Source organism: Anopheles coluzzii, chromosome X, assembly GCF_943734685.1.
Source record: "Anopheles coluzzii chromosome X, AcolN3, whole genome shotgun sequence".
In the NCBI taxonomy this organism is placed as follows: domain Eukaryota; kingdom Metazoa; phylum Arthropoda; class Insecta; order Diptera; family Culicidae; genus Anopheles; species Anopheles coluzzii.
The window spans coordinates 14,232,899-14,243,741 of NC_064669.1; the positions used below are offsets into that span (position 1 = coordinate 14,232,899).

Consider the following 10,843-nt stretch of genomic DNA (forward strand, 5'->3'; position numbering starts at 1 on the left):
GCTATTTTCCATAGTTTTTTGTTATGTTGTGTCACAAATGATTGACCATTTCGCGCTCGTTTGCGAAACTTTTACATGGTTGATGGGTCCAGAGGGATCATCATCCCAAATTAAAAAATTAATTTTTGTTTTTTTTTAACCCTGAGACACATTCAATAAATCATGGTACGAATTGTTTTTTTTTGTTCAGAACTCATTTAAAATAGCATCCAAGAATTATGGAAAGCATCCAATTTTTTTGGAGAGCATCAAGGTCCTACAAAAAAGGCAGGAAACCCTGTAGAAAGAACCCCTTTATTACTGTTATTATTTTATCGAAAAATAGCAAGAATTGCCATGAAGATAATGTTTTATTTTTTCATAAATTATTTTTTATGGAGACTTCGAGCTTACTGATATGCAAAGATTTACCCTCATTGACCATTAAAAAACAACTGAAGGCATGAAATGTGGCCTGATTTTAATTTTTCTTCGTTTTAATGCAACATAATTTAATTATCCAAAACACATCTTATAAATAAGAAGGACAGTCCCGTGGTACAGTCGTCAGCTCGCACGACTCAACAACATGCACGTCGTCTCTTGGATTGATGTTGAAATTGATCAGGCTATTAGATGTCACCATAAACGGGGTGGGATGCAAGGTGAGAGTGTCGAATTTGATGTCGGAATCGTTCGAATCTCACAGGGGTCTGAGGCAAGGTGACAGACTCTCCTGTCTGCTCTTGAACATCGCGAAGTAGCAATAATCAATGCGACGAAGACGAAGTACCTGATTGCCCCACCAAGAATGTGTTCGACAGCGATTCCCAGATCGACACAAGGCTCAAGGGAGCACAACGAACACGATGGCTGGATCAGGTGAAGTGATTACTGTCGGAGATCGGATCCTCTTAGAGAGACAGATAGAGAGAGAGAGAGAGAAAAAGAGAGAGAGAGAGAGAGAGAGAGAGAGAGAAAGAGAGAGAGTCCTCTTAGATCCGGTTCCATATGAATAAATAAATTAATTCATTCATTCATTCATTTTTCTTTTTCTTTGCGTGTAACTTCAATTTTACAGTCGTTAAAACTTAATCTATGGCGTATGGGTTACCTATTCTAGTATTTGTTACAGATTTTATTCAATAATTTACTTTTTGAATGAAATTGGTAACAAAATAACACAGAATGCGTAATATTACAACAGAACTTTTATTTTCAATCGTTTTTTCCTTATTTAATACAAAATTCACATTTCTGATTTTTTTAGCTCGACTCTATTTTTACTCCACACGGGTTGCACTAAACCGCTACTAGTCTTCTACAATGTCTTCTTCAGACCACATTTTATGAAATCAACACTCAGTACTTTTTTCAACTTTGGAAAGAAAAACAAACGAACACACTTCGTACCGCTAAACTGCGCTTAAATTACTGTTATTTAAACAATGAAAATTAACGGTAAATTAATGTAATTGCCTGAGAACAACGAACGGTAAGCTTTCCAACTGCGCTTTCAAAGCTTTCATCGGCTACGCTGCTCGAAAGCTTTCATTTCGAGCAGTTGTATGCTGAGAACAATTGCTGCATTTATTTTACTCTTAATCCAAAACAATATATAAATGTGAACCTTTTTAGCATTTAAAAGGGTTATAACATCATTTGAGTGCAATTAATTTACTTATAAATAATACCAACAAATTGCCGAGCTTTCGGCCCCACTTTACCTTATCGAGCAGCTGATGTGACGTTTACGGCTGACAGCTGCATCGCCCTATGACGTCGTACCAATTGTGCAGTGTATTGTTTGGTGCGTAGCAGAGCGCAATCAAAATAAAGAAAGCATCCAAGTGCCCCGACTGTTGGCGTTTCGGACAACAAAGCAAAACCAGCCATCCATACATTCCATTCTCGTGCTCGATCGCCCTGCGTGCCCCAGCTATTACCGAAGCGTGTGAAAATCGGCCAACAAGATGGGGAAAGTGTTCCTCGAGCATATAAACGGTCAAAAGCTGTACAACTGCGCTGCGTGCGAGACGAATCTCACCAACAAACGGGAGCTGATTAGCACCCGCTTCACTGGAGCCACTGGTAGGTGTAGGGGGCAGAGAAACGAAGGGAAACGACGGCGGACACTATCATTCGCTAATCTTGCGTGTTTCCGATTCCCCCTTTTTTCGTCCCCCGGCAGGCCGCGCCTATCTGTTCAAGCGGGTGGTCAACCTGACGTACTCCCAGGTGCAGGATCGCATCATGCTGACCGGACGCCATATGGTGCGGGACGTGATGTGCAAGAACTGCAAGGCCAAGCTCGGCTGGATGTACGAGTTTGCGACGGAGGAGACGCAAAAGTAAGTGACGGCGGAGAAAACGGAGCTAGGAATCGTTGCAGATTGATTGCTAATGTTTTTTTTTTTTTCATTTTCCTTTTCCAACTAACCCAACAACCAGGTACAAGGAAGGCCGTGTCATTCTCGAGCACGCACTGATTGCCGAATCGGAAGGCTTCCCCGATGCATGATAACCATTCGCCCGCCCAGATCCGGAGTCGCACCACTCTCACACTCTCCTTCTCCGCGTACGCATGAGGCGAACCAGCCCGAACTGAAAATATAGCTTTTTAATATAAACTAACCCTTATAAACCCGTACCCAACGCTGTGCTGTACACCGATGTGGCTTGCCTTTAACAGGGCAATGATTTATTCAACCTACAGATTAAGAAAAAAAAACAAAAAAAGATATATGAAGCAGAAAACTAAATGCACCATCCCGTGGGCGGCTGGCTTTGCGCAGGGGGGAGCAGCAAGGGATGATGGTAAAAGCAGGCGGCAGCTTATTTGCCACCGCCGAGCTTCTGGGCCGCCGCGATCGCGTTCTCGTTCGCCAGCATCTGGAACTCCTGAAACCGCTGCGAGATGCGCTGGTTCATCTTGAGAAACTTTTCCATGCAGTTCAGCGCACACTTGTCCTGCGGGAGGGCCAAACCGTTCGGTTGGCAGCGGGAAAAGCGGGCGTTAAATATTTGGTTGGCCAGCGCACGACGTCAACGTAAACAACAGCACACCTACCTCCTTGTCGCTCACCGTCCGACCGGTAAACTCGCTCACGCAATCGATGAAGCACAGCTCGGAAAGTTTGTTGTACGACAGCAGAAAGTCGGAAAACTGCGACGGGAAGCATGGCGATTAGTGTTTTTTTTTTTTTGGGAGAAGGGCACCATGGGCCACGCTCGCCAGACCAACACTTACCGACTTGATCTGATCCTTGTCCAGCTGATCGATGGTAATTTGTTGTGCCGCCATGCTTGCGCCTTCTCGCGGTTTGCCGTTTTGCAGCAGCACGAACTAACACAACGGGCGGGTGTATATGTAATCAATAGCACACAGCAGCGAAGGGCACAGGGCTGACAGGTACGCGAGGTTACCATTTTGACAGCGACTGCGGGCTGTCAAACGCGCGCACTTGGCATGGGCGCATGGTGAACGGAGCCGCCAGACTTGCGGGTGTACCGAAATAAAACGGCACGTTTTCCTGCTAAATGCTGGGCGTTTTTTGGGGAATGTTTCAGCTCAATGGAATTTGATTTACCGTGAGCTTTTATTACAACAACATGGACAACTTTAACGGTTGTTTTTGGAGCTTGTTTTTCAAATTTATTTTTCAAGCTCAAATTTTATAAGAACGGTCGAGCTAACAAAAGATCTTTAATTTAGAACTTAATTTGTGAGAAATAGGTCAAGCTAAACAACGTGTGGTGTGTAATTTTGATGTAATTTCTGGTAAATTGAGGTCGGGTAAAAGTAAATCTCAACCCTCTACGTTACGTTAGCGTTACGCGTAACGCTTGTTTATCTCAAACCCAAGCAGCATTTTTGTTGAACACCTTTTGTAGTGACCCTACCCGTAAACTTTGGCGTAAACTGGATTTCAGTCATTCAACCCTTTAATCCTTTGACGGGAAGTTTACGTTCTCCCATACAAATCAGGCGTAAACTTTTTGAGCTTACGCTTCGTGTGACGTTGGTAGTTTAACCCAAATAGCCAGCTCGTACTTTATAGCTGATTTAGGGCTGTTTAACGAAAAATCGTTCCGATGTCGTACTTTGTGGCTGATTAACAGATAGGCGGTTTTTTGCGGAACTATGGAGCTTTTTAACAGGCACATGGTACTCTTTGGAACTTCCCAAGTGCCACAAATCCACTAAACGACCACTAAACGGCTTCTAAACGACTCAAGTTCTCTACCTAAACGGAATATAGAAAGACTTCGTTTAGCAGACGGCAAACGACTCATGCATTCTAAAAATAGCGAAAAAGCTGGTGGAGCTCTCTGTTGGTGGGATACCCCAACCAGTTGAGCTTCATCGCTTGGAGGAGAGCTTTCTCATTTCCTCTGTACTGTTGTATGGTTTCGCATTGAAGTTATGCATCGCTAGAACTAGAATGGCGATACGATTGTTTAAATACCAAATCCAACGAAAACCACCAGCACTGAAGCAAGTGAGATTTGAGCAATGGTTGTTGGTGTTGATACCCACGTAACTAACCACACGACCATATATATAGATTTTTGCTCGGAAATTTAGAAGACTATATTGGTCATGATTAGATGCAACTTGTCGAAACACATTGCAAGAAAAGGATAGCAATATAATGTTGAGTTGTAATACGCCATCTATTGATCAAACCAATGAAGCTGTGGAGCTTTCATTTTTTTCTATGGATATTCAATTTTCCAGTCGTTTAAGGTTAATCTGTGGCGCTTGGGTTTGCGGCTGATTAGCACTATGTGTAGGGTTCATAATAGAACTTGAAGGCTTGTTAAGAAAGGGTACTGAACTTGGTGGAACTTTATAGCTTTTTAATGCATGACATCGGTTCAAGGTGGCTCTTGTCAAAGTGTCAAAGACGGACGCCGGCAATTATCTCATTGCTGCTGCACAAGTTAGATTCGTTAATTGAAGAATGAATATTGAGTGAAGTGATTGTGAATTATCAGTAATTTGTGTAAAATTGTGTGTAATTCATCAATACAAAAGATTTAGAAATATACATATGTGTTTAAACGAAACAAATCTTATTGTTTATTTCATCGATGACGCTTGCTTGAAATTAAAACACAAAGAAAAATAATCCCTGGCACCGTGGCATAAGGAAGCTGCTTAGGCGCTGTTTGAAAGACCCACATAGAACTTTGATGCTGTTTATCTACTGCAAAAGGCGAATTCAAGCAGCGATCTTTAGCGTGCCAAAATGAGCTGCTTAACCGTAGAGTTGGGAACCAGATTTACACACGTAAGTTGGCAACCGGCATACCCGGGTATTCCACACGTTTTGATGCAAAAAATTTACGATTTTCATAGGTAAACAATGCTTTCTATATTTTAATGCTGTAAGCAAGTAGTGCCGACCATATATTCTCTTCTATTTCATTTATTCATTAAGTTTTTTTTTTCATTTTAATATAAAAATAACGGTCATATTGAAATTTGGAATCGCTTGAATTTGACTCGAAAATAAGCACAATACGAAAAGAGGAAGAAGAGAAACGTCATTTTCCATACAAAATGTATGGAATACCCGGGTATGCTGGTTGCCAACTTACGTGGTAAAGTTAAAAAAAAATTCAAATAAAATACTTACAGGCTGTTTAAAATTACAACTTATACACCAAAAAATCACAAATTAAAAGTTGGGAGGCTACGGAAAATGTCAGGTCAATAAAAGCAATGAATCAAAAGTTACAGGGTTTACCAAGTCACTTTGCGATGTGAGCTGCACAATTCATCTCACTTGATACGTACAGGCGGTCCCCAAGATACACGGTACCTCTTATACGCGGATTCGGAGATACACGGTTTTTTTTAATTTGACAGTTCTTTGAGAAAATTGTACTGTTTTGACACATCAATTGTAAATTTCCAAATAATTTCCGTTTCGATCCAATGTTAAAAACTTTTTAAAATGATTTAAAACTGTTATATTCAGTCAGGATCATATCAAATAATTCATAAAATGACTAAAACCGCTCCCTACTTGCAAAATTACACGAAAATTTGTGATATTTTAGCTGGAAATCACGAGATTCGACTTACGCGGAAATTCGAGATACGCGGTATTTTGCGGCCGTTTTCGGTCCCCATTAACCGTGTATCTCGGGGACCGCCTGTATTTCTATTCTGACGTGCTACTTCATTTGGACCGAAATAATTTTCTATTCCGCCGCATTCATTTTCATCCATTATATGAAGTCTTTTCACAGGGGATGTTAGCTGGAGCCGTCCGCAATGTTTACATTTTTTTCAAAAATAAATTTTTGGGCTTTTAGTGCTCATTTGTGATACAACTATGTTGTTTAACAAAGAATAGAAGTTTATCTTTGCTCCGCTGTAGCATTCTAGCCGAAACATGGGTTATTCATTGAGTTATAAGCAGATTTGACTGAGCAGGTTCAAATGCTAATATCTCAAAGAATAATCCATTTTTCGGCTAGAATGCTACAGCGGAGCAAAGATAAACTTCTATTCTTTGTTAAACAACATAGTTGTATCACAAATCAGCACTAAAAGCCCAAAAATTTATTTTTGAAAAAAATGTAGACATCGCGGACGGCTCCAGCTAACATCCCCTGTGAAAAGACTTCATATAATGGATGAAAATGAATGCGGCGGAATAGAAAATTATTTCGGTCCAAATGAAGTAGCACGTCAGAATAGAAATACGTATCAAGTGAGATGAATTGTGCAGCTCACATCGCAAAGTGACTTGGTAAACCCTGTATTGCAGTTCGAAGTTGAAAAAAATACCCGGGTATCCGGTTGTCAACTTAAAGGTTATATGGGTTTGTTCGAGTCGGATGTCGTGTTCGATTGGTGCAAGAGCGCCGCCTTACTTTTACCAAAAGCTACTGTGCATTTGTGTCACATCGTTGCCCCTCTTTTAGTAAATAAATCGGCTGATCTATCATCAATATCGTAGAGATAAAAACCTATCTTCTTCGCTCTACTACAACCTGTAAGTATATCAAACCTATTTCTAATCAAAAATATACGAAAATAATGAAAGCATCGTAAACATTCATAATTCCAGATGAACAATGCATCGTCAACTCACCGAAGCTTCTTCTGTACGCTGTTGCGGGACTGCAGGACATCATTGCAAATGCGCTGAGATTGCCCTGCTAAACAGCAAACAAATTCAAATGCTAACCAAAATCGTTGTTGACATTAAAATGCAAAACGACGAGATTATTGAGTGGCTGCTTCAACGCGACCAAAATCCAGTTCCGCAAGAAACGCCCGAAATGATACAGCCAACGCAAGAAAACGAGGAAATTATTACGTTGATTGCATCTAAAAAGGAGCTAATTGATTTCGAGCAGAATCTAGGTTTCGAGGATCAGTTTGAGGACGTGAAGCGTAAATTGCAGGCCAAAATGAAGGCCACAGCAACAATGGAGCGACTTCACGAAGCTTTGTACCTTATGTTCAATAGATTGTTTTTGGTTGAATGTAGCTGGAGCGGTAGAGGAGTTACTGGACCGAAAATAGCCTTTCGACGATATGTAAATGTATTGCGGCTTTTTGCTGACGTAGGGAATGTAGATGGCCAAAAAGTAGATTTTGAATCCCTTGAGAATTTTTTTCAAAAAAAACTACGAAATGCGAAAAACAGTGCCGTTGTATCCGGCACAATAAAAAGCGTTTCTCGTAGCTCATTCTCACGGAAGTGCAAAGGACGCCCTAAGAAAAAAATGAATTAGATAGGACATAATCATTTAATTACGTAATGCAAAAAATGCAAGATTTCAACCCCCTCTCTCTAAGAACAGCTTTTTTATTGAACGAGATCAGTTTTTTTTGTGATTTGAACTGTATTAAGGGGCATTCACAATTTTTGAAACGAAACAAGATACAATTATATTGCCTTCTACATAAGGAAAAGTTGTCCCATACAACCGTCAATTTCAAAAAAAATCTGTTAATCGTATGCTCAGCGCCGTTTTGCAATGTTCTTGCATCATCATCATCAGAAGCATATTTCTTACAGCTATCTTCCTGGTCCTATATAAATATGTTAATCTTTCCACTATTTTTATTTGGCTTTACATATTGTATCAGCATCAAATTGATTATTATATTTCACATAACATATACTTAACATGCTAAGCATGTCTTACAAATTACTTACAAAATCGGTACTATTTGCAGGAGGACAACATCTTTGATGCATGTATCCATAAAATGACGACCAATGTTCAACTCTGACGAAAAAAGGGCTCACTGCATTAACTCCATCTCCAGTATGGTTGAAAAGAATTGGATTGGTATTACACCTGTTATCAGCTTTGCAGTTGAATCTAGTGCCATTTGCTTCGAATCGCGTATCGTCACCTGCGAATCGTATGCCACTATCATCGAATGCGTGCCTTTGCAATCGAAAAAGTGCCACTGCACTCTTCTCAGAAACAGAATGCAACGTTACTGCAACGATCCTTTCCAAGGATTGTTTTCCATCTGTCCGCCCGTGCTAACCAAATTCCGTCGTGGGTTCAATCCTCACATGAACCGGCCCCCGTGGCTGAAAAGTGTGTGATTCGACCTAAGCGGGAATTCGAGATACGTTGTTTCTTCTCGGTCCCCATTAATAGCGTATCTCGGGGATGTATGATATGATATATATATCCTGAGCGCCGATTGAAGCACCGCATGAAAGCCGTTTAAATGAAATGATGGTAATCCTTAAAAGAAATAGTCTAGTTTATAAATTTTAGGATTGATGTGCAGAGGGAGTAGTTTCGCAGTACATAAAATAAGCGCAATCAAGAATTTCAGAAAGCCTGAGACTAAAGCGGAAGTTAGAAGATTCTTAGGATTAATCAATTTTGTTGGACAATTTAAACCTTATCTCAACAATTTATAGAAGAGTCTACTTTTAGACAGAACAAACTGTGGATGAGACGGTGTTATTAGCAGTGGTTTAATTCCATGCGCCCAAATTATTATGGCGTTTCTTCACCGTGACCCTAGACACTAAACATATTTTGAATGCAACCAAACAAACAAAATCGGTCACCAGCTACGGAACCGCTACACGACGGACGTAGTCATTGACTATAACCGGATATAATTTGCATATTCACTTCACTTATGCACTTTACTTGCTCATCAGTCCAAAATTTAACACGCTCAAAGATTCGGCTAGCATTTGAAGCGTTCTGTAGCTGCAAAACACACAGCTGAAACACGAGCACTACTCAAATATGACGAAGCAAATTGTTGGGAATACTATGTTGGGAAAAAGTTGCCTAAAGAGCAGATTGACCGTATGTCTGAAACGTTATTTGTAGGAACCTTTTCAATGACGATCTTACAATGATATTTATATGGAAGTTTCCAGAACTTTGCAGCGGATTTGTCATGTCAACTAAATAGCATCGAGCCTGTAAAGCTCTGTTCGGTTGTCCATAAAACATAGTTTAGTGGCAATAGAGATAGGTTGAAAGCGGTCATACTTGGGCAACATATTGGATTTGTAGAAACCAGACGCCCGATTGTTGATTCGTGTTTCAAGCTGTAGAATGCTTGAAATGCTTTAGAAGTAAAATCATTACTCGAGTTAAAGTTTGCTTTCGTATTGGAATTTCACGCCCTAAAACGAATAAAATAAAGCATCCTAAAACAAAAAAGGCATTCAAATTAGCGTAGCCTTACCATAAGAAAATACTTCGATCGATTGGCTAGGTATCGCTACCGCTCGATGTCGACAACAAGAAGATGTTTTCTTCCTTCGGAGTTCGCAAAGAACGTGTCAGGATTAGATTGCTGTCGGGATATTACAAAAAAAATCATAATTAATGAATAATTAGTACAGAACAGTAATGGCAACATGCACATTTGTCGCATACTTAGTTGCTTTCTTTTGTATCATGCGCTAACCAGTGTTGAGGTCTACAGGAGCACCATGAAACGCTTGCAATCTAGCGCCAACGTTTGTCATACCAAACGGGACTCACATAGCCTGAAAATATATTTACATAAATTGTGTGCTTGGGATGGTCCCACAGTGTACTTACCTGAGGATGTTTTTGTTTTAGTACAAGCAAGCAAAGCCATTTTTCGTGGTCGTCCTGCTCTACATGAGGATTATGCTCTTGCGGCCCCACCATTCGTTAAAATCACCAAGCATGCTGGTTTGTTTTTTTTTAATTAAATCAATGAACTAATATAGTTTCGGCCATATACTCCTGGTCATAATATTCCTGGTCTGTCAAAGATTTGCAAGATCCGAAGCAGGAATCAAAAAGGTGACCGTTGGGGAGAGAAGGTAATGCTCAAAACTGTATGCGATGAAGGAACGCTCAGTCCCACAAGAGGAAAATCGAGCTACGAATGCGACAGAGATGGCATGAGAAAATGTCTACATTTACAAAAGGACAAAAAGGGATTTAAAAATCTCACACTGCATCAACTGTTGCCTAGGGCACGCTGCAGAAGCTCCGAATGAGTGACTATCCCTGGACAGGGTTAATGGACCAAGTACGATATATTTTCGGCATTTCAGCTCCATTTTTAAATAAAGTTAAAAGAAAAATCATTTCAAAATACCTACAACACATTACTGTCAAAGCAAAAAGAAAAAATGAATCCACAAACACAACACTTACGTTAGGACAATACGCGTTTTGTAATACTTTTTTAATTAAATACTAGGCGCCCTTTATTATCCAACCGTCTGCGAGCTACTTAAACGCACCTATCAAACGGGTCTACTGCTATATCTGCAACCACCGACAGGGCGTGGGAGGTGGGTGGAGAGAGGACAGCGGGTAGGAGGAGACGACGATAATACCACTAAACCGT

At 40.4% G+C, this 10,843-nt stretch overlaps 2 protein-coding genes and 1 long non-coding RNA gene across 3 annotated transcripts; 2 read left to right on the plus strand and 1 right to left on the minus strand.

Moving 5' to 3' along the window:
- The first annotated feature begins 1,757 nt into the window (after positions 1-1,757).
- LOC120956233 (protein yippee) lies at positions 1,758-2,629 on the plus strand. Its single transcript, XM_040377610.2, has 3 exons — positions 1,758-2,070; positions 2,171-2,330; positions 2,431-2,629. The coding sequence occupies exons 1-3, from the start codon at positions 1,953-1,955 to the stop codon at positions 2,498-2,500; spliced, it is 348 nt and encodes a 115-aa protein (XP_040233544.1). The 5' UTR covers positions 1,758-1,952; the 3' UTR covers positions 2,501-2,629.
- A 25-nt stretch (positions 2,630-2,654) lies between these two features.
- LOC120956241 (mitochondrial import inner membrane translocase subunit Tim9) lies at positions 2,655-3,385 on the minus strand. The gene is made up of 3 exons (XM_040377619.2): positions 3,230-3,385; positions 3,050-3,145; positions 2,655-2,949 (listed from the first exon to the last, which is right to left on the minus strand). The coding sequence occupies exons 1-3, from the start codon at positions 3,281-3,283 to the stop codon at positions 2,815-2,817; spliced, it is 285 nt and encodes a 94-aa protein (XP_040233553.1). The 5' UTR covers positions 3,284-3,385; the 3' UTR covers positions 2,655-2,814.
- Positions 3,386-5,110: 1,725 nt separating this feature from the next.
- On the plus strand, positions 5,111-8,072 carry LOC120955049 (uncharacterized). The gene is made up of 2 exons (XR_005751764.2): positions 5,111-6,995; positions 7,071-8,072. It is a non-coding gene; the product is annotated as an uncharacterized LOC120955049 (long non-coding RNA).
- Positions 8,073-10,843: the final 2,771 nt, after the last annotated feature.